The sequence below is a fragment of the Podarcis bocagei genome (assembly GCF_964188305.1).
Source record: "Podarcis bocagei genome assembly, chromosome: 6".
NCBI lineage: Eukaryota > Metazoa > Chordata > Lepidosauria > Squamata > Lacertidae > Podarcis > Podarcis bocagei.
In genome coordinates, this window is record NC_138130.1 from 12,121,147 (window position 1) to 12,144,574 (window position 23,428).

General features: G+C 40.4%; 1 protein-coding gene across 3 annotated transcripts in view; it reads left to right on the plus strand.

The window, feature by feature from the left end:
- UGGT2 (UDP-glucose glycoprotein glucosyltransferase 2) overlaps positions 1-23,428 on the plus strand; it is an 81,914-nt gene that overhangs the window by 26,194 nt on the left and 32,292 nt on the right. For all 3 annotated transcript variants that reach the window (XM_081198253.1, XM_081198251.1, XM_081198252.1), the window contains 9 exons: positions 4,867-4,958; positions 5,174-5,324; positions 9,187-9,306; positions 12,938-13,023; positions 16,358-16,493; positions 18,156-18,287; positions 19,306-19,467; positions 21,888-22,011; positions 22,101-22,199. In XM_081198253.1, the coding sequence (XP_081054379.1) occupies positions 4,867-4,958; positions 5,174-5,324; positions 9,187-9,306; positions 12,938-13,023; positions 16,358-16,493; positions 18,156-18,287; positions 19,306-19,467; positions 21,888-22,011; positions 22,101-22,199 (1,102 nt within the window). The remainder of the gene's footprint in view (positions 1-4,866; positions 4,959-5,173; positions 5,325-9,186; positions 9,307-12,937; positions 13,024-16,357; positions 16,494-18,155; positions 18,288-19,305; positions 19,468-21,887; positions 22,012-22,100; positions 22,200-23,428) is intronic.

Below are 23,428 nucleotides of genomic sequence, written 5' to 3' on the forward strand. Positions count from 1 at the left end.
AGACAATTAGCCCCCGGCGGCCACTGTCAGGGGAAGTGCTGTTGCTAGGAAGGGAGGGGGGAGGAGCTCAGTTGGAGCAATTCCAATTTAGGGACAGCTGCATTCCTTCATCGTTCTCTGTGAATTATTAAATAAATCTTGGTAAGACCTCTTATTGTTGGCGAAAGGCCCAGAGCTCCAGCATTCTGTTCTCACAGTGGCCAAACAGATGCATATGGGAAATGCACCAATGGGACCTGAGTTCAGCAGCACTCTTCCCACTTTGTGGTATATAGAGGCATTCTGCGTCTGACCGAGGAGGCAGGACATAGCATAGCTATCACGTTTGGTAATCTTAACCTCCATGAATATGTCTAATCTTCTTTTAAAGCTGCCCAAGCTTAGCAGTTCTTCCTGCATCTTGTGCGAATAAAGATGTACCCAACATTAGAAAATTCCAGCCTGGGGTTGGTAGGAACCCATAGATTTCCAGATTCAAACGAATTTTGTTAAACTCTTACTGAAAGATTGTCATCTGCAAAGGGAAGAGGGGACAATGCAAGCCCGAGATGCCTGCCTGCTTCTTCTCAGCATTTAGCTTTTACGTCTGAATACTCTCAAGGAGGCTTTGACATCTTATAGGCTAACAGATTTATCGTGGTGAAAAAATTCACCAGCTAGAACCCACTTATTGATCCATTATGCCCTGATAAATCTGCTAACCTAGAAGGTGCCGCAACAAAACTCTTTGTGTTTTCTGGAAGAAACTAACATAGCTACTGCTCTATATTCTGCTGGCAACTATTTATTTTTTATTTGGGATTTCTGATCACTCTACTGAGACTGTTTTAGAATGGGTTGTGCTAAGATGTTTCTCTTATACACTGCTGGCATTACTGGTTTTCAGAATAGTCTTTCAAAAATACCAAAACTAGGCAAAATCCACTCATAGAAGGGAAATATTTGATCCAGACTTCAGTTCTAAGCTTGGTTAGAAGAAGTAAGTCCCATTGAATTCAGTGGGGCTTATTATTTTCTGAGTAAAGATGCTTAGCACTAGGCTATAAATTTCATTTTGTAGATGCTTCAAAGCAGTACTGAACTTCATGCCCATGAAAATCACTATTAAATAGCACAGTGTTTTTCATGCTTTCCTGACACTTTTACGTGGTTGATCTAAAACAAATACTTCTTTTAAAGCCCTGGAGCTATTTTTTTTATTTGAGCCATTTGATCTTTTTAATAAGCATCTTATAGTGAATTCCTATTTAAGTTTTCCTCTTTCCTCTTTTTTCCCTCTCTCTTTCTCTTTTTTTGCCTTACTGCAGATTACTCATTTTTATTAGACTGCAGCAGCTGCACAAACGCAGTGTAAAATGGTATCAAGTACTGGTAGTTAAATAGCTCTTAAAATAGACCTGAATACATTTTGATGCCAGTTGCTCTCTTTTGGAAATTCCTGTTACCTAACAGAAGAACTTTTGAGTCTTTCTGTCTCAAGTGTCACATCCAAAGGAATGTTTGAGTAGCTAGGAGTCTAATATACTTGCAGAAATTGTTCTACACAATTGCTAATGGGGTATTGTGTGTGTAAGTTGGTTCTCTGTATTTTAAACTTACTACATCAGAGAATTCAAACATAATTTTGAAGAGAAGTAATAAAACAAAATTTCATGAATCAGACAACATTTTGGCGAAACCGTGACCCCTGCGGGTCAGGGCGCCAAGAGCTCATTTTATGGCCTACCGTGATACATGCAGTTTGCACTGCCAAACGTTGCAGGGGCCAATTTGCAGGTGTCTGGCACCATTTTTGAGTGAATCAGATGACATTGGGTTTTCAGGAAAATTGTGACCCTGCAAGTCAGGCTGCAAGGGCTTTTTGTGGAGTGCCTTGAAACGTGGGGTTTTCACCGCCAAACATTGTGGGGGGCCTTTTGCTAGTGTTTGACGGCACTTCTGAGTGTATTGGCTGACGTCGGGTTTTTGGTGAAACCGTCACCTCGTGGGTTAGTTCTTTGAATATAGATAATGAAATTTGGGGTTAATCTGTGCAAATTTAACCTGGCTGCATACATAAAGTTATTATCTCTAAGGACCGCATGAAAAAATGCTTTGGGCGCACACGAATGCAGTGGTGAGAAAGCAATCTCTTTGTCTTTTTTGTCTGTCTATAAATCTGGCAGCTATTCAGACATCAGTAGTAGAGCAGAATAAATTGTCATGCACATTTTTGAGCTACAGGATATTCGTCTAGCAGCAGGAGAGGCATGATTTCAAGCTGTGCAGAACTGAAAGATTCTCCTCTAAGATAATGTAAGTTGAATAGAAAATGCAATATGGGAAAGAGGCTAAAGCCTATTAAGGACTGAAAAGTATATGGTGATTAGATGCAGTCAGAATAGCTTTCTAGGATAAGTAGCTATGTTACGGAAGCATGTAGTTGTTGAAGCCTAAATAACATTTCAAGTTACAGACTCACCTAAGGAAGCCTTCCTTTTGTTTTTGCTCAGGTTAGCTATCTAAAAACAAACATTGTATGCTCCACATTATAAGTGTACAGCCATTGTACCAGGTCCAGTGAAAAAATGTTTCCATTAGACCAGCCCTGTTTGTATGTACCATATTTTTCGCCCTATAGGAAGGGAAAATGTGTGTGCGTCCTATGGGGCGAATGCAGGCTTTCGCTGAAGCCTGGAGAGCGAGAGGGGTCGGTGCGCACCGACCCCTCTCGCTCTCCAGGCATCAGGAAGCTATCCCCCCAGCCCGGCAAGCTCCAGGAGTGATGGCGAGGTTGCGTGCAACCTCGCCATCGCTCTCGGACCCGTTCTGGGGGCTGGGGTCGGGGGAAGCTCAGGCTTCCCCCATCCCCAGCCCCGCAAGCTCCGAGAGCGCAACCTCACCTTCGCTCCCGGACCCCCAGCCCCGAGGCTAAAAACGAATCCAGGACAGCGAGCGGGATCCATCCCACTCGCTGCCATGGCTTCTTTGCTCTTTGGGGCTGGGGGGGGGGAATAATTTCCCCCTTTATTTCCCCCCCCCCATAAGTGGGTCCTATGGGCCTATAGGCCGAAAAATATGGTATATAGAGAGAGAGATTGTCCCTGATCTTATTTGCCTTTGGTGCACATTGTAGCGTAGGCCATTGGTAACTCCCATTTTACACACTGAGAAAGGACCAAGAGAGGGGTGTGTTCACATGGCCATCAGTGTGCATACAAAACAGAGCAGGAATGAAGAATTTTTAAATCAAATTCAACACTGGCAATATATTATCTAAACACATTTCTATGGCACCAATTATAACAGTAATATATTAAGTCAAGAATATTCAATAAAATTTCAAAAGGAAAAGAGAAAAAACAATCAAAGACATCAAGATTAACATTCAAACGAGCCCATCTAGACTTGGACTAACTAGATCAGCTCAGGGCAATTGCTGAGGCCCATGCAGTCTAAGAGCCAAGTCAATTAAAGTTAGAACAGTACAGTATATTTGTGAGCTGCACCCCAGTCTGAGGTGCACCCCCCCCAGATGTTGGACTCCAACTCCTATCAGTCCCAGCCAACATGGGCAATGGTCAGGGGTGATAGGAGCTAAAATCCGACAACATCTGGAGCGCACAATGCCTACCCCTGCTGTAGCAGATAATCTTTTTCATGATCAAATGGTGCTTAGTATCCTATTTCTTCTCTTTAAAAGTTGCTTTAACTGAGACTGCTTCATAGTACACCATGTAAATGTTCTTTATTGTGGGAAAATAGGGAAATGGCATCTAGCTCCGGTGTAGGCACTGCCAGGCAACACATTGAATCCACTGCTGGGTGGCGAGGGTGGCGATATAATAATAGATAAATAGGTACCGCTGCAGCGGGAAGGTAAACAGCGTTTCCTTGCACTCTGGTTTCCATCACGGTGTCCTGTTGCTCCAGAAGCAATTCAGTCATGCTGGGTGGCGATATGATCTAAAGTTCTAAACCACTGAGCCTCTTGGGTTTGCTGATCGGAAGGTTGGCAGTTTGAATCCCTGTGACGGGGTGAGCTCCCGTTGCTCTGTCCCAGCTCCTGCCAACCTTATTATGACGTATAGCACTTTGGGAACATCCAACTTCTTCTGCAATTACCTTTTGAGGCTTTCCCTCCTTATGGAGGGTCTCAGTGATGGCTTTCTGCACAACTGTCAGGTCAGCAGCCTTCCCCATGATTGTGCTTCCTACTGAACCAGACTGAGAGACCATTTAAAGACTCAGGAACCCATTGCAGGTGTTATGGATTGAATAGCTACTGCACCTTTTCACAATATTCTAATTTTCTGAGATTGTTAATTTGGGGTTTTCATCAGCTGTATGCCATAATCATCACAATTATAGCAAATAAAGGCTTGACATATCTCGCTTTGCATGTCATGAGTCTATCTCATATATTAGTTTCACCTTTTAAGTTGAATTACTGAAATAAATGAACTTTTCCACGATATTCTAATTTTTCGAGTTTCCCCAGTATAGCGAGCAAGAACCGGTTTGCTTCAAAGACTCTGGTGTGTTCAGCAACAAATGCCGAGCCTAATTTCCTGAAATATAACTTGTCAAACTAAGTTAAAGCCTGTCTTTCAGGTTATTTGGTTTTTCCTTTCTGTGAGCAGTGAATATGTAAGAAAGGATGAATGATGTTCATGAATAGTTAGCATCAAGCCTACTCTGTAGAAGAGGAGAAATCCCTTATCTACAAGAATAATTAGAAGATTAAATTTTATCCAGCCAAAATTAATGTCATCTTGTTCACATAGATTTCAGATTTGAAAGATGAGGATATTCTGAAGATGGGTTTTTAAACTGTCTTGACTAAATTATACTAAGCTTGACTACTTCTTTTTACTATCTTTCTAGCATCTGAATGAAGCTCTTGAACTTCAGCCTGGTGAAGCACGTTTATTTCTAAATGGTCTTCGTATGGATTTGAATCTTCATGATCCATTTAGGTAAAGTATTAGTTATGCAACTTTCCTATATTAATTATACCGAAAAGGCCCGGTGACTTAATCCATAGACCAGCTAAGCTGTGGTTAGCTCTATATTGACAGTCCTAAAAAGAATATTAAGTATAGCAATCTGATTGTTTTGTTTAATTTAAATTGAGAGGAAGAACAAAAGAGTTGCTAAGTAAATCATATATTTGTGTTTTTTTAAAAAATAGTCTTTTAGAAACTTTGAAGGTAGAAGAGAAAGCAATGCGTGGACTTCACTCCCTTGGAATTAAAGGAGATGTTCTTAGCAAAATCATGAGATTAGATGCCCATTCTGATGATGACGCTTATGCATTAGACATTCGTCACTCTTCAATAGTAGTAAGTAACCATATTAATTTCTTTATCTAGCTAACAACTTTTAAAGTCCCTTGAGACCCTTGGGGTGATACTCATCTAAGTTTTATTCAAGAGTGGACCTATTGAAATGAATAAACCTAGCTTTCTCATGTTCATTTATTTTAGCAGGTCTGCCCTAAGTAAATCTCAGTTGAATTCCACCCTTTGTGGTTTTTTGCTGCATCTAAATAACATGGCCGCCTCTCTTGAAAACTGCATTTAAGGCTTTAACACTAAAAAGTCCAGCAGGTATTCTGATTCATGAAGTGAACAAAGTATAGTTAAGACTTTAACTGTTTTTCTAGCTTAGTTTAAATGACAGATATGGGATAGGCTGCATTCATTTTCTTAAGTGCTGCTACATTATGCTTTCTGGCTACGTTTGCATGAAGCCCTTGAGTCTTCCCTTGAGTTGCTTGTCGAAACCACTCTCAGCAAGCAGTGAAATATGTCTGAGTTTATTGTCTGTCTCTCTATGATGTGTGTAAAATGGGTCTGTGCCCATTTTATACAGCATAACTTGTATAGAACTTTTACAGGGTAGTACAGGCAGCAGCAGCAGCAACAGCAATGAGCACTTCCATTTGCAAGAAGGGCCAATCTTGTTTTAAGGCAGGGGTCCCAAACTGTAGTCCATGGACCACCAGTGATCCACATTCAAGTTGTACTTGGCATCTCTGCATACTCATGTTGATTTTTAATTGTGTTTCTGTTGCTTCTTTTGTATATTGTATTTCCTTGATTTGCAATTTGAATTCAGTGGAATGCAAATCGTAATACAATAAAATACAATATAAGAATTAAAAGAAGCAATGAAATACAGTTTAAAATCATACAGCATCTTGCGCAGTGCATTACAAATACTGCAAGAGGCAGAAAAATCACCAATTGCTCCACCAATATCATCAGAATGAATGAATCTTTATTTGCATTAGCCATCGGCCATAACAATAAAACAACAATACAATATACAAAGAATAGAAATAAAATGTCAATTATATAAAATACATTTTAGGGTTTTTAATCAATAGTCAAATAGTGGATCTTATTCTAATTGCCCCAGCTAAAAGATCATCAGAAATTTTCATATGCTCCATGGGAAATAAAGTTTGGGATCCACTGCTCTAGGCAAATATTGCAAATGACATTCAATAAAAAATGAGTCCTATACCAAGCAATCTTTATTATTATTATTATTAGTATACTACCCTATACTGAAATACACACTCCTAAGTAAGAAAATTAGCTTTGTATATTTTATGAATTTGTTTGAAGGAAAGAGATTTATTAATTGCTAAGATTCAGGTTTCTTACAAAGTTCTACTGGTGAACTTGATAACCACTGGGTAAGATTCAGGTGCAACTGCAAAAAAACAAAACCTTATTCCTATGTGTAGTTGCCATATTAAATTCTGAATTTATTAACTGTAAGTGTACATCAGTGGATAAACAGTCTTCAGTATCAAATGACAAACTTCCTTGTAAGTGAGGAAGAAATTGAAGGGAAGAACCTCAAAGGATGCTAAATTACCCTTTATTGACAAGTATATGAACACAGGTAGTAGCTGAGACATTTTTAATTACTTGCTTACTGCATTATATATCGTTGAGTTCCCAAGGGGACGAAACCCTCTTCTCCTTTATATGTTTAATGTGTGTTTCCTTAAATTGTGTAATTTGTTAAAAACTTGCATGCAATTAAATCTATTCAGAGTACAGTAGACCAGTATTAACTTTCTTGTCAGCGCTCTCACTCTCTCTGTTTCCTAAATGATTGTCATGAGATTTCCAGTGTATACGTTTTCTTACTAATAGTTAAACGCAGACTGTAGGTACCAATTCTCAGTGCTATTTTTCTAGAAAAAGAGGTGCCAGAACTTACCATGAATCCCCCCTTATTCTCTTATAACAGCAATGACACCCAACTCAGAGGTGCTAGAACTAAGTTCTGGTGAGTCCCGGCTGAAAAAAAGCCCTGCCAGTTCTTTGTATGGTTTTCTCTGGCTGTGGATTTCAGTAATGGTTGACAAGCTTCTCTGAAAGGCAGTTTGCTCACCTCTGCTGGTCTCACCCTGCAACAGAGCTGCATAGATATATTCCAGACTGGGAAAACCAAAGTGGTGCCTTCCAGATATTGATGGATTGCAACTTTGCAGTGAATGGCTGGTTAAAGATATTTTAAATGAATAAAACAAATTCCCATTATCCCTATGCATTGGCTTTGCTGGCTAGGATTGGACGGCGCTGTCATTTAAAACGATGGTCTCTTTAGGTGTTTGACCCCAGACCTTAAACTATTTGGGCAGTGACAGCATTGCTCCACTTCAGGAGGTTGCTGCACCACAGAGACAGGAGCGATCCTAATGAACTTATAAAGTTGAATCCTGGGCAAAGAAGAAGCAAAAGCAGACAAGCATGTAAAAAAAATGTTTGGTCTGCTTGTTATAAGATTGAAAACTTAAATGTGGGTTCCCCCCTTTTTATAATAATTTTTATTAGTTTTCAATTATAATCCAATAATAGCCTCATTATAACAATACTAATTTATAATACAGTTTATTCAAATACCAAATTATATAATTTAGATAAAGTGGCCCCATGCGTTTTAGAATTGATGACTTGATAATTTGCTTAATTTCTGCGTTCCAAAATCTTATAATTTCCATTACATTCCAGTCATAATAATAATCCCTTATACAACAACTGCAATATTAATAACTTCTATTCATGTTAACACATTCAATGATTTATAAAACTACAAGCAAGGAACTCAAACTATATCCTTGTTCTTCCTGTGTGTGGCAGTTATTCTGTCTGTGGTGTTTCTTTCTGTCCTTGTAAGATGTTATGACTTTCTTTTCCCTGGTTGTTGCTGTTATCCATCATGCCTTGGATGGAGCTGAGTTGGAGGGGGGGTGTTCTTAACCATGGTTAGCGCATACCATGGTATGAACCCAGTCTATACTTCCAGTTCAACAACCCTGGAATGGTTTGTTGTGAAATGAATACATACTCTTGAACAGCCGTCAGAATCTTTTGCAATGTATTGTGCAGGGCAGGGTTCCGAGGGAAATTTATCAAGTATTCTCTGGCAGACAAGTCAATGAAAGTGTTCCCTGAAGGGAGAACGTCTATAAAGTGCTTCTTAAGCTTTGAAAATCCTTTTTAGCACCATATTAAGTTAGACAAGAGAAAACTTTAAGCAGTAACACTGTTTGGCATATCAGATAATATACTCTATTGTTTTACTTTTGTCTTGAAATTACGACCCCTCTTTATCTCTTTCCCTTTTTGTTGAAATATCTGATACCTAAACTGAACACATTTATTTCTGAGTGTTAACAGAGTCACACTGAAGTTGTTTTTCAGAAGTAAGTCCCATTGTAGTAAATGATACTTAACTTCTCAGGCAAGTGTGTAGTAGTAGTAGTAGTAGTAGTAGTAGTAGTAATTTATTATTTATACCCATCTGGCTGGGCTTCCCCAGTGACTCTGGGCGGCTTCCAACAAAATACTAAAATACAGTAATCCATCAAACATTAAAAGCATCCCTAAACATAAAATACGTAGAATAGAGGCCAGGAACTTCAGTCTTTCCTACAGAATTTCATGGTCAATAGGACACTTGCAATTGGTCCTTACCTACATGGCTACGTATTTAAATGTTCTCCCAACTATGTGGTTGGTTACTTAGGGAAAGGTAATTCCCACGTAGCTGAGGTAACAAAGAAGCACTTAATGTGCTTAAGACGTCAGCCTTACAGCCATGTGAGTATGTTGTCATCATGTAACTGGTTATAATGTTTGGTTTTAATGGTAACTGGCAATCACTTCTGTGTTTCAGTGGATCAATGACTTAGAAACAGATCACATCTATGACAAGTGGCCTACAAGTTTTCAGGAACTTCTTAAACCAGCATATGCAGGAATGATGCGGCAGATTCGGCGCAATCTATATAACATGGTATGTATTGGGTGTCTGGCCAAACTTACTTGTATATTCGCTTATTTTGAGATTAGGGTCTTCTGCATGGAGGTCACGGAAAAGCCCTTGAGCCCTCACCACCCTCTGGGCAGCAATCCACATGTCTGTGTATGTCATTTAAGATTGTTTCACTTGGTTGTGTGCAAAATATGTATAGCTGCTGTGTTGGTGTATCTGTGAAGACTCTGAAAAGGTGATGTTTGCATCTGACTAGAAAATGGATATGATAAGACATCTTTAAATGTTCCTCTCCTGGCAGCATATTCCCAAGTAGCAAAAGCTTGGAGCTGCAGGCAGATAAGATCAGACTGGACTTGGAGGACCTTGGATAGTTCAAAGTACTGTACTTTTCTATGTATAAGACTAGATTTCCCCCCTAAAAATTGACGCTTAAAATGGGGGGGGGGGTGTCTTATACACGGGTAGTGCATTGGGGGATGTATGATTGGCTGCTGCCCAGAAATTGAGGGCGTCTTATACCTGGGGGCGTCTTATACATGGGATAATACGGTATATACTTTTTTCTGTTATCAGAATCACAGCTTTTACCTCTCTTTCACCAGACTGCACCTCCTGGGCTCCACCTCCTTTCTCAAAAGTGGAGAACCCTAAAGGGAAAATCTTCTGGCTTGGGAACCTAGCACTCAGTTGCCTCTTGATCAGCTGCCAGCTTGTGTATTGGCCGACCTTATGATCCGGCACTAGTCTGAAAGTGGGCAGCAGGAGAATCTATTTAAGGAAATATTGTTTATTGGAGTCTTCATTCAGGAGTCTCTGACCCAAGGGGCTCCTGACTTGACAAGCTCAGGTTGTGCTTTGCTGGTTGTGTTAATCCACCTGGTTTCTCCTCCACTGTGTCAGAAGTTTGGCCTCTGCTGGAGTTTGGGACATGACATAAGTGCTTTGTATAAGCTGCCCTAAACTGAAGTTGCAGTCTGTATGTGTTTTATTCATTCATACCAAGATAAGCAGCCAGAAAATTGGAACCATTGAACTGTAAAATGCATGTACCTCATCAGTTTCATATTTGTGGGCTGATCTGTCCCGTGCCATTACAGCATGCAGCCCTCTGGTTATTACAGCATCTTTTGTGCAGCTCAAGGAATTCCTGATTAAAGAGTATACCAGTGTGGTATGGGATTTGGCTACATGGAAGAGGCATCTCTTGTGCCACAACAGGAACTTAGGAATCAGCCCCCTGTGGTCCTGAGTATCCAGAAGTGTTCTGATATATAACTGAATTTATACAAGCACATTTTATCTGAGATTTTGGCAGTGTGTTCAGCATTTCAGAACCTCTTTAGCTGCTTATTTTTATTTTCTACCTGCTGAAACCGTAACCATCAGAGTTGATTTCCAAAAATACTAAGCTTATCCCAGCAACATGAAAGTATGGTAAAAGCTAGGCTTCTTTTGACTGTGAAAGCTGCCATTGCACTTTTAGAAGCGAAATGTGAATATGAATTTCTGGGATCAGCAAAAGCCATCAAAATACCTAATGGGTTAAACCACAGAGCCTAGGACTTGCCAATCAGAAGGTCAGCGGTTGGAATCCCCGCGACGGGGTGAGCTCCCGTTGCTCGGTCCCTGCTCCTGCCAACCTAGCAGTTCAAAAGCATGTCAAAGTGCAAGTAGATAAATAGGTACCGCTCCGGTGGGAAGGTAAACGGCGTTTCCGTGCGCTGCTCTGTTTCGCCAGAAGCGGCTTAGTCATGCTGGCCACGTGACCTGGAAGCTGTATGCCGGCTCCCTCAGCCAATATAGCGAGATGAGGGCCGCAACCCCAGAGTCGGTCACGACTGGACCTAATGGTCAGGGGTCCCTTTACCTTTTACATGATTCAAGTCTAGATGCCATCTTCTGGGAGAAACAACCTACATCATTGCCTAACTGCTGCCAACTTAAATAAAGTAGTTGTGTGGAGAGACACACACTGAGAGCAACTCTTGCTTGAGCTACAACAGCCATGCTCCATATCATTTCTGTTAGTGTGTCACAGAAGAAAGCGAAATTAAAATGTGCACCTCTATGGCTGGTTGGCTTTTAGAAACTAGAACTCAATTTATCCTTCTGTTCTTCCTTGTGATTAGGCTTTTAATTTAAGTACACTTTACTGTCAGAGAGCCTACTGTTGTCTGTCTGGAATACTGCATTAAATCCTGATACAGCTAACATGGCACAACTCATTTCTTTTTAGCATGATAAGTTTATCCTTGGCCAAGCTGATTGATAACTGCCTGCACATATTTGAAAAGGTTGTTGCTGAGAGAACCAGTGCAGTCACTTTGCAAGCCAGGTTGTCGTGTGTTGATATCTGTGGCCAAATGAGTATATGCCATTGTAAGAATTCACCTCAAAAAGTTGAAAATCTTGGCTTCTTTATTTAGGTTCAGCTTCTTGGCTTTGTAATGCGTAAGATGAAAAGTTGCCATCTAAGATATTCAGTAACAACAACAAAATGAAAATAAAAAATACAGCAACCTAGAGTAATAACTTTTCCAGGGTGTAAAATATTTGTAGACAAAATGTAGATATACATATTTTAAGTATTCTCACCACCCCCTGCAAAAGTGGCATTCATCAAAGGTTTGCCGCAGGAAGCAGGAAGCATATACATTTTGGGAGGTTGTGAACAAAATTCAGAATGACAAATCTGCTACTGTTTATCACCCAGACTTTTGCTACAAATGCATAAATTCTAAAGTTGCATTCAAGTATATAAATGGACTTTTATCTTTCCATTTCCCCTAGCTATTACTAGGGATGTGCTTACTTTTTCCTGATATTGTTGAACCAGTAGCTCTCACTGAAGTGATAAATCTGTGTATGGGCTGTACCATTTCACGGTGCAGATGACAGTACAGTGGACGCTCGGGTTGCGAACATGATCCATGCGGGAGGCACGTTTGCAACCCGCAGCTCAGCACCACGTCTGTGCACGCGCATGTTGCGATTTGGCGCTTCTGCGCATGCGCAAAGCATGATTTAGTGGTTCTGCGCATGTGCGAGCATCAAAACCCAGAAGTAACTGGATCCGGTACTTCCAGGTTTGGCGTGGTGCACAACCCGAAAACACGCAACCCGAAGCATCTGTAACCTGAGGTATGACAGTACAGTGGAACCTCTGGTTACGTACTGTCCTCCTTACGTACGCTTCGGGTAATGAGCTCCGCTAACCCAGAAGTGGTTGCTCCTGGTAGCGAACTTTGCCCTGGGATGCGAGTGGAAGTCTCATGCCAGCGGCGCGCACACAGTGGGAGGCCCCATTAGCAAAAGTGCGCCTCAGGATAAGAACGGTTTAGAGTTAAGAACCGACCTCCGGAACGAATTAAGTTCATAACCGGAGGTACCACTGTACACATTTTGGGAATGTCCCTCATACAATTCTCCACATAGCCTACAAGTACATCAGGTGATTTTGCTGGGCATCAATATTTTTTGCGGGAGATAATTCAGTTGTGTGAGCCCAAACCTGCGGTCTGGAATCATACAGTCTAGAACAGATATGCTACCTCAATGTGTTCCTTTGGGCCTCTTAAGTCTGCAAAGGAAAAGAGCAGAGAAAGTACAGGGAATGATATTGGGCCTAAGGATTCTCTTCTCCCGTCAGGTCATCTTTATTGATCCTATGCAAGAAGAAGCAGCTCACTTCATGAAACTTGTAGAAGTATTCTACTTTCAAAAGGTGCCTCTTAGGTAAGTTGAAATATGGGCAGATATGTTTCTTATGCATGATGGTGTACACTGGCGTACAGTCGGTGTAAATGTCATGTGTGGTGACCCTTGGAGCCCTTCCAGCCATTCTCTTAATTGCGTGTTCATGATTATTTGTGCTCATGATAGGGTAAGGGCAGTTAAAATCCTTTCAATCCTTTGTTTAGTATGGCAGCACCTGCACTTTGGAGCTCCCTGCCTATTGAGATCAGGCCTTCACTGAACTCTTTTTGGCACCTGTTAAAAACATTATTTCCAAACTGTGTCGCGACACGTTAGTGTGTCGGCTGCAGTGTCTAGGTTTGTCCCCATACATTTTGTTATTACAATTTATATATGTGTCTGTATCTCTTATAAGGGGTTAGTTTAACCTCCGGTTTGCCAGTAAAGCTGAATTACTGTGTCGCTAAATGATGCATGCCTGAAAAGTGTGTCACCAACATGAAAAGTTTGGAAAGCTCTGGTTTGGACAAACCTAAGCAATTGCTTTAAGAGTTGAGGTAATTTTAATCAATTTTAGTATTTTAACTTTGTATGTTTTAAAGAGGGGTTGTGGATTTATCTTAATTGTTTTATCATTTATTTATTCATTCATTCATTTTAATTTATATACCATCCTATACCCGCAGGTCTCAGGATAAAATGACAATATAAAAGCACAGAATATATAATCAAAATAAAAACAGAAACTACCGAATTAATCCCCACCCACCCCAGCACATTTTAAAAAGGGAATTGGGTATACAAACCAGTTAAAAAAAAAATTAAACATTGTTTTTTTAAAAGAAATAAACAATTAAAAAACAGTTTAAAAGAATGTAAACAGCTTTGATGGGTTCCAGGGATTCTGTATAATTCTCTAATTCTGTCCAGATAGTAGATTTTTTTTTGCAAGGTGTTATGGAAACCTTAATCCACATTAAACAGCATTAAAGCTTTCCATACTTTAACCAGGACAGCTGTTGCAAATGGATTACATGGGGTTATAGGTGTTGTAGTTGCGTTTAACGCTGTAGAGATGAAGCAAGCTAGACCCCCACTGGGCCTTCCACCTTTGAGGTTTTCCACATCAACCAGTGTATAAACTGTATTAGGTAAATAAAGAAATACTGTTTGCAACTGCAAGAGTTTAAGGACGGATATACTACTTTGCTTCCAATCAGTGCATGTCCTGTAACTCCATAGATTTGACGGAAGCTTCCAGAAGCACATGTGACCAGAAAGCTAGATTAGATGAACCTTGATTTCCTCTCACAGTATTTTGTTTTATCAGTGGAGAATTGTTGATATTACTTTGGATTTGTTCTCAATAGAATCACCATAGAAAACTAGTTTAGGGTCCTAGGACTGGAAAGCTGTGCTTGATATTCTGATTTAAAATACTTATTGCTGCTGGCGGATGGGACAAGCAGAATTTCACAGTAAAGATGCTTAGGAACTACCAAGTACAGACTTGCAAAGAAGACTTAGCTAAAGTTAGGAGGGAAGGGATACCAGGAACTGTAGAGTCTAGGTAAAAGGGCAGGAATTTTGGCTACTGGAGAATTACTGTGCTGATATAAAACTGTTGGCATCAAGTGAGATAAATCATAGATGTTCAGGGGGAATAAGGAATGCAGAGTGCCAAGTCAGTTAAAGATTGAAAATGTGCGGACATATTTTTTTTAACCTCAGAAAAGGTTATTTATGTATGCAACAACTGCAGCCCATGTTTTGTTAGCTGCAAAATGGAAAATGAGGGAGGTCCCAACCAAAGAAGATTGGCAACTTAAGTTGACAGAATATGCACAACTTGCAGGCTTAAAGTATAGAATAAGAAAACAAGAAGAACATAAATTTAAAGAAGATTGGAAAACGTTTATTGAATATATGGAAAATAATTGTGCACAGCTGAAAACGCTGGCAGCATTAAGATAAATTCAACAGTGTAAATAAGTTTTGATGGATGTAATAATGGAAAACCGATTGGTATAGTTTCTGTAAAATATGCAGGGTTATAAGATATGCAAAATAAACCATGGAAAAAGAAGAAGGGAAGTCATAATATCTTAAGTATGTAAAATGTTTATCTGAATTTGTAAAATATAAAAAGTATAATAAATATATATATATAATATAAAATAAAACTATAAAATAAAAACTAAATATATAAAATATAAAAATATAATAAAAATCATATTAAAAAAGAAAATGTGCAGACATGATTTTGATAGAGTGGTTATGAATAGGACATGGACATCTGTTTTGAGAGGTCAAGGTAGGAGATAAGGTTTCTCAGCAGAAGTAAAGATCACGTTAGGAGCTGAACCATCAGCAAAATCAGGGATAAAGGATGACCTCGGAGGAGGGTCTAGTTCAAGGGTCAGCAACCCGCGGCTCCGGAGCCGCATGTGGCTCTTTTACACCTTTGCCGCGGCTCCGGGGCGGATACTAGCGAGGGGAGGAGGCGCATTGTGCGCCCCGACACTCCCCACTGTGGCGGGCGCTGTACTGGCTGTGACGTCACATGGGGGCGGTCCGTGCGTTAGTCACGCACCGTCCCGACGCCACCTTTCCACCCGCTGTCAGATATATTTGTTTTAAATGTCGCAATGGTTTTGTGGCTCCCAGTTTTTTTTTCTTCGGAAACGGGTCCAAGTGGCTCTTTTTGTCTTAAAGGTTGCAGACCCCTGGTCTACTTCTTCCGGTATCTGTGTTTGATGAATAGGAAAGCCAGGAAGCTTACTTCACAAATGATGTGGTGAAGGCAATTTGTTGGGACAAATTTTCTCTACTTCAGAACTATCTTGTTCTAGAGTGAGGTCCCATTAATCTGGAAAATGCTCTTTAGCCTGTATGAATATCTATTTATCTCTATCGCCTAGAATATTTTCTGTAGTGGGGAACTATGTTTCTTACCTCAAAGATCCTTTTGAATTTTGGTATCTTCTGGTCAGCAGTCTAACTAGCAGGCAAAATCTCCCATGAACCTATAGCTACATGAGAGCTATCTGTAGTCATATGTCATAATTGGATTGAGCTCACACAGAAAGGTAACCCTAAATTAAAACCTTTCTCTAAGCAGGTCCAGGCTATCTAGTCCTCCAGTTTACCTCTTTCACTGCCTGCACAGTCATCGTCACTAATGGTAGATGGTTTCATAACAATTAAATTGCTTTTATTTGCTGTAGGCCACTGCCACTCACTTTAATATTTTGAATGTTGCCAGTTTATTCTTGCTGTTTGGATTCATATTCAACGTGTCTATAATCTGCATTTAATGTGGTTTTATAAAATGCTGCAACTCTTACAGAATTTTCATTTCTTTTCTGAACAGAATTGGGTTTGTTTTCGTCCTAAATTCCGATGAAGTCGTTGACGGAAACAAGGATGCAGGTGTAGCTTTATGGAGAGCTTTTAACTTCGTTGCAGATGAAATGGATATCCCTGCGGCTTTTACTGCCATGACGAGAGTTAGTGCTTGTAAAATATTTTTTAAACTATCCTTTTTTTCCCAAGGTTACCTATATTTTTCTACAAGTATGATGTAGCCACGGGGCATACTATTTAAATGCATTTATTTTTAAAAAATACTTTTCCGTAAGAAGTTTTGTTCTCATCGTTGCCAAGCTTTCCTAGTGGGGCGGGGATGGATGCAGATCCATGTGCCTTTTGGCACAGATCTTAGCCTGAATGGGCCAAAAACATAAAATTCAGCTGCCTGCCTCAAGATAGAGACGCACACCCCCAACTCAGTGCATGCAATTGAGACATATAAGTAGGAAGCCTCAGCTAGCTTCAGATGACTCATGCAAACAGAGAAATGCGGCCCAGGTGAAAGCAAAGGAAACCTACAGAATCTCTAGGCAAGCCCGGTGTGTGTTTGTTTGTTTGTTTGTTTGTGTGTGTGTGTGTGTGTGTGTTTGTGTGTGTGTGTGCACGGAGGCAGATTAGAATTTCCTTACTCTTAACCCAACTGTGGTTAAACTGGAAAACATGGAACTGAATTCAGGTAGATGATAGTAAAAAAAAAGGGGAGATGGTGAATTCAGTGTTAGGCATTATTATGAAACATATTTAACAGCCATCCTTTAGTGCTTTTGCCAGGCCAGTAAGAGGCTGTGTTTGTGTCCTTGTCTGGCCCTGCCCACTTTTGGGGTGTGGTACCACCCACTGCTGAAATGCAACACACACACACACACACCCCGTCCCACAAAGAGCTTTCCACACTAGTAATCTGGTTGTCGGACTGAGAGACTTCCTGATCTCCTGGTGTAAATGGCTTCTGCCCACCAGTTTGGGATTGTTAAGGGGAAAAACGCTAAATATATGGATTTGAGAGAGTTGGTGCATTCCTGCTTAACAGGAACCCTGGAGGAGGAAGGTAAATTCCAGGTGCTTTAGCGCAGGTTAAAGCTGAAGCTCGCAGAATAAAATCGTGAAAAGGTAGCTCTTTAATTTTATCTAACACTCTCATGAAGCCATCAGGATTCCTTGCTCCCAAAGCTGTTCTAGGGAGGCTGTCCTAGAATTATGTGCCAGTAATAGAAATCTCCCCATTTCTAACCTAACTTTATTAGTGGCTAATTTATAGCTGTGAGGTTTTATGCCTCCCTACTTGTCTTCCCTTAAATAGCTCTGACGGCTAAGCTGTGATATTTCTAACATGACTGCATATTTAGCAGTTTACTCATATTTCTGGGCTTCTGGAAGAGAGTAGGCAACAAGACAGCTTTATTATGTAAATATTTGCCTTGCTTGCTTGACGCATTTCATGGCTGGGTACTGGAAGGATGTGAGAGATGGATGCATGTAATTGTGCAGAAAATAAAGGGTGGTTTTATTCTCTCTCCTGAATTTCTCCTTTTCCCCTAAGTGCCCAGAAATGCATATGATGGATGAGTTTAAGAGTGAAAGTTCATTGAAGTTTAATTGGCGGAGGCATTAAAGTGTGCCGTCTCTTGGTTACTGCTGAAAAACCCGGTAATAAAATGAGCTAGATGGGCCTGTGATTGGGCGGCAGGAGCCTTTAAAATCCACTTGCAGCTTGGCAATAAAAATTTAATATAATATGAATACATCAGTAGAATGGGTGATCACATTTCTTTATCTGTTCCTCTCTCTCTTTTAATTAGATGTACCATGAAGTAGAAGAGGGAGGTGTACTTTCTGTGGGGCATGTGAAGCGTTTTCTTGTCACAGGGTTTCCTCATGCTGACTTGCAAGATATCTTGGGTGTCGATTCTGATTATGATGAGAACAGACAGGTAGGAACAGCACAGAGTTGCAAGAGGATGTACCAAAAAATAAATAAATCATTTTTTAAAGTTTTGGATAGATGGCACAAATCCACGGGCATTGAATACTGAGGTTTTGGAATATCAGATGTTTGAGGAGGTACAATATTTCACTTCCCACAATATGCCACAGTGTCTGGAATATCGGCAAAGCGTCCTTGGTGCTGTAATGCAGGAAACGGCCAGGATCAGATGTCTGGATGTATCTTCTAAAAGGAGTCTTATAGGCTCTGTTGTTTGAGGGTCAACAGGGAAACAGAAAACAACACTATCCTAATACATCTTACAGGCAGCAGTTCCATTCTTGGTCACCTGGGAGGCGTTCCCCATTGAGCTCAGTGGGACTTGCTTTTGAGCCGCCATTCATAGGATTGCAGTGTTAGTCATCCTGAATCCACTTCTGTAAATTCAACTTGATGCTTGGCTTTGTAAGTAAGCAGGAAAGGCAGATAGGCAGCTATCATTCAAAACAGTGGCGTTACCTTGTTTGACTTGCCTGAGATCCTTTTTCACCTATGACAGTGCATGTTCAACCAGCTTTCCATATTTTCATCAATGCATTGATTTGAAAGAATAAATAAATCAAGTATTCTAATGTTGTCAACTAATATGCAGGTCTAAATGAAATCCAGAGGGTTGGATAGAGAAGAAGTTAGTTAAACCTAGTTTTCATTGAAATTTGTGTTCGTGTTAGTCTTGACTTGTCCCATTGATTCCAGTGGGAACTGTGTTCAACTAACTTAACCTGAATTCAACCCAAATACTGTTGATGCATTGTTTCAGGAAATCATGTTCTCAGCCGGCGATTGCCAGTCCCCCTGCCTTTAAAATAACTGTTTGAAAAGTTGTAAAGGAATAATAAATCACTTTGCTCCTCACCTGTCCCAGCAAGCGATGCATAGATGTTTGTGTTCATTTTCTCTTGATATCTAATCACTACTTTTCCACAGTCAGCTCTATATAATTGGGACATCTTTGCTCCATCTAGGCAGGAGCGATGTTTTATAAGAAGACTGGCCTGGGTCCATTGCCTCAAGCTCTCTTTAATGGTGTGCCCTTTAACAGAAAAGAGATGAATCTTGCAGAGCTACAAACCTCTCTGGTGAAGATCATGGATGCCACAGAGTCCTTCCAGAGGGCAGTGTTCTTGGTATGTTTCGCATTTTATTTTATTTTTAAGCAAATGCTCAGTGAGATAATGGCTAGTCGATTGCTTAAGTTGTGCTTATGTTCTACATTTTTTATAATGAGGCGGTTTGGAATTAATCTTGTGAAAACCTAAATGGCATCATTATTTTAATTTGCAGTCATGATTTTGAAACCTAATATATAATTATTATCCATGCTTTAGAATTTAACTAAGCCCTTGTTAATCCTTGAGATGCTTGGAACCACAGTATGAAGACAAATGTTGCTACAAAAATGTGGACTGGATAAGAAGACATTTCTCCCCACTATCCTTTTCTTCAAATGATTGAATAATTTGTGTGACTTCACTTTTTCCTTCCTCACCTTTTTCTTCACAGTAACCTCTGTCTTTTGCCCATTCTAATCATAATAATAACAACAACAACAGTAAAAACCCCATTTGCCTTATCTGCTTGGCTTTTTCTGGCCTTCCCTTCATTCCTATTCTCCTGTGGTTGTTTTAGCGGAAGGCGGAAGTGGAGTACAATGTATTTTTTTGCCCTTTGCAAAGCTCATCACAACCTGCTCTGGATCCACGGCGCCCGGTTGGAGGTGTGTGTGTTATACTGGCACCCCAACAACTGCTTGTTGCATCTCTGGAAAGGGAGAATGACAGCAAATGAGCCCACAATTTCTGCCTCTGACAGCTGCATTGTAGCTTGCAAGGCAGTTAAAAAGGGCAAGCACCTGGAGCCAGCGGAGCAGGAGCAGGCCATCAGCATTCCTGTGCAAGCCATTAAACCTTCAGAGCAGGAAGCCACGTGATCCCTTAGGAGCATCTGCTTGAAGCTTGCTTAACCGCTTGTTTCCTTCTTCATCTGAGAAGCAGAGAAGATTCAGAACAGTGTGAGCTCTTAGAAATGCTTTATTCTACCTCAACCTCCAGATAATGAGGAGTTTTTAAGGAGTCACCAATTCCCCCTGATCAAAAAAATATTATTTTTAACTCTCCCTTGCCCTAACTCTTTGCAGCCCAGCAGCTAACCCATCCCACATGATTGTAAGCTTAATGCTGATGTTCGGAGACAATTTAACCAAAGAGGCATTTCTGGGAGAAGTTTCCTCTGAACATGGGGACAAACTTTGACTCCTTCCCACCCTCCGTCTCCTTCTGAACGTAATGGTCAACCTAAGGCTGTTTTGCTATTAGCTTCCTGGCATAAAGCCCTTCACAAAATTATATAAGCAGGTGTGTTCTAACATTCTTCTTCATAGATGGCATTCTTCCCTGGAGAGAGAAGAAATTGCTCCACAATCTTCTGATCATATTGTACTGATTTCAGACAACCTTATTACCAACACCAGGGGCTGACCCACGTGACTCAATTGTTAGTCCAGAATATGATGATGGAGACTGGGTTGACGGGTCTCAAGTTAAAGATTGAGGGGTCTCAAGTTTCGCATCACCTCTTTTATAACTCCCTCTATATGCCACTTCTGTTTGCAACTCTGGCAGCTCTTCCTCAATAGCCCTTCTGCAGAGCAAACCCAACGCCACTTAAGTGAGAAGGAGTGCTGATTGAACCCAAATCCATTCTAGCCTCTGTTCCATTTTTTAAAAATAACGGGATTCACCTTCATTATAAAAAAATATGCCTTTGGCTAACGAGTATTATAGTCTAGAGCCTGAATTTATGGACTCTTGGAAGCTCCCAGCAGCTGAAACCCCAGTCTCTAGTCTCCAAATTTCTCCCCCACAAAGATGGGGATGCTCAACTGAAAAACGCCACTGAGGGGAGGCAGGATTTCACCTTCCACAGCATCCTGTAGAAGATCATCAGGACTTCACCTCAGTTTTGAAATTCACTCCCTGCCCCCTTAGGAAGAAGAAGAGTTTGGACTTGAAATCCCGCCTTTCACTCCCCTTAAGGAGTCTCAAAGCGGCTAACAAATCTCCTTTCCCTTCCTCCCCCACAACAAATACTCCGTGAGGTGAGTGAGGCTAAGAGACTTCAGAGAAGTGTGACTAGCCCAAGGTCACCCAGCAGTTGCATGTGGAGGAGCGGAGACGCGAACCCGGTTCACCAGATTACGAGTCTACCGTTCTTAACCACTACACCACGCTGGCTAGGTGTCCTACATTTTTCATGCACTGGTAGCTCTTTTATTTAGCTCTTTTTTTATCAAGATAGTATGCATTTCCCCCCTCCTTTTTAGTGTTGGTATAAAATTCCAATAAAATTGGTGAATATGCAAACTGGGTTATAGGAACTGCCTACTTCTGGCAAGTTCTCTTCCTGCCTTTGATCACAAGTTGGAGTTGTTACCCACCCCAATGACCTTTTACAGGCACTGGTACTTTTCAAATAGGTGCCAATAGAACGATCTAAAGTTATTGAGTGGTGCGGAAACTGAACAAACCTGCTGTTGTTTTCCTTTCAGGGTGTGCTGAATGACCATACAAATGCAGTAGACTTCATCATGGAGCAACAGAATGTAGTTTCACATATACATGACAAGATTCTTGATCCTCAAAGAAGATATTTGAACTTTGCATCCCCATCAGGTAAACCCAAGTACTGCTTCTTTTCTTTCTGTCAGTCCTAAGTTTGATTTCATATTTGATATTAACAAGCCACGTTTTAATTTTTGCAGTGCCTATAGATACAAACGATTTCTCAACTTTTTCCTTCTTGGACTCTCAAGATAAGACTTTTGTTATTTCAGAAAACATGAAGTATGTTACAAGGAAAGGTACATTTTGTTTTTGTTTAACTGTTGTTATGTAACATTCATAGAGCAATGTCTGATGCAAGCTGAATGGTTTACCAAGATTAGTTATAACATTGTATTGTTGCTTTAAGCTATGTAAAAAACCCTCAAATATACATTCAATATAATTTGATTCAATATAATTCAAATATAACAAGATCCTTAAGTGTAATTTAAATATAACAAGATCCAAATTTGGGTCAAGTACTCTTAGGTAAGAGAACCCCAGCAGAGATTTAAAACCACAAAATACGCAGCAAAGTAAAGCGTGGAAATATAGCCTGTTAGATCTTTAAAATATGCCCCTCCAAGTGAGTTCCAAAATGTTCCCTAAAATTATTCTTTCCAAAGTTTTCCTCTTCCCCCTAGCATAGGAAAAGGCCACAAGTTTGGTAAGTTTAAAAAATGGTTTACTTACAACTCTCCAAAGGTCAGATTCATGTGCTTCACATTTATTGAATAAATGGAAAATAATTGTGTACAGCTGAAAACGCTGGCAGCATTAAGATAAATTCAACAGTGTAAATAAGTTTTGTTGGATGTAATAATGGAAAACCAATTGGTATAGGTTTTGTAAAATATGCAGGGATATAAGATGTGTAAAATGAACCATGGAAAGAGAAGAAGGGAAGTCATTGGTATCTTAAGTATGTAAAGTGTTTATCTGAAATTGTAAAACAGAAAATTTAATAAAAATCATATTAAAAAAGAAAAGATTCACATGCTTCAGAAAAGTTTTACAGGCAGTAAAACTTAGCTTAGTTACAAAATGGTGAAAGTGCCTAAATTATTAGTATAAGAACTTAAGAGTGGCTTGTGAGAGCCATGTGGTTGGGCTGGAGCAACCACCTCAAACCTCTTAAAGTGCTGAGCTTTTTAAGTAGACTGGGAAGAACAAAGGCTTGATTACCTTGTTTCTACAAAGGTGAGGGGAAGTGGACCTAGCTAAGCCTGGCAGGACAGCTTACTCTATGGTATTAACCTCTTCATGCATTGATTAGACTTAAGCATGTTAACCATATTTTTCGCACCATAGGACGCACTTTTTCCCTCCTAAAAAGCAAGGGAAAATGTGTGTGCGTCCTATGGAACGAATGCAGGGGGGAGGCAGGCGGGAAAAGCTCTTGCGGGCTTTTCCACAGGAGGGAGAAGGGACTGACTGGCGCCATCAGTCCCTTCTCCCACCTCCCAGAAAAGCCAGGAGAAGCCGC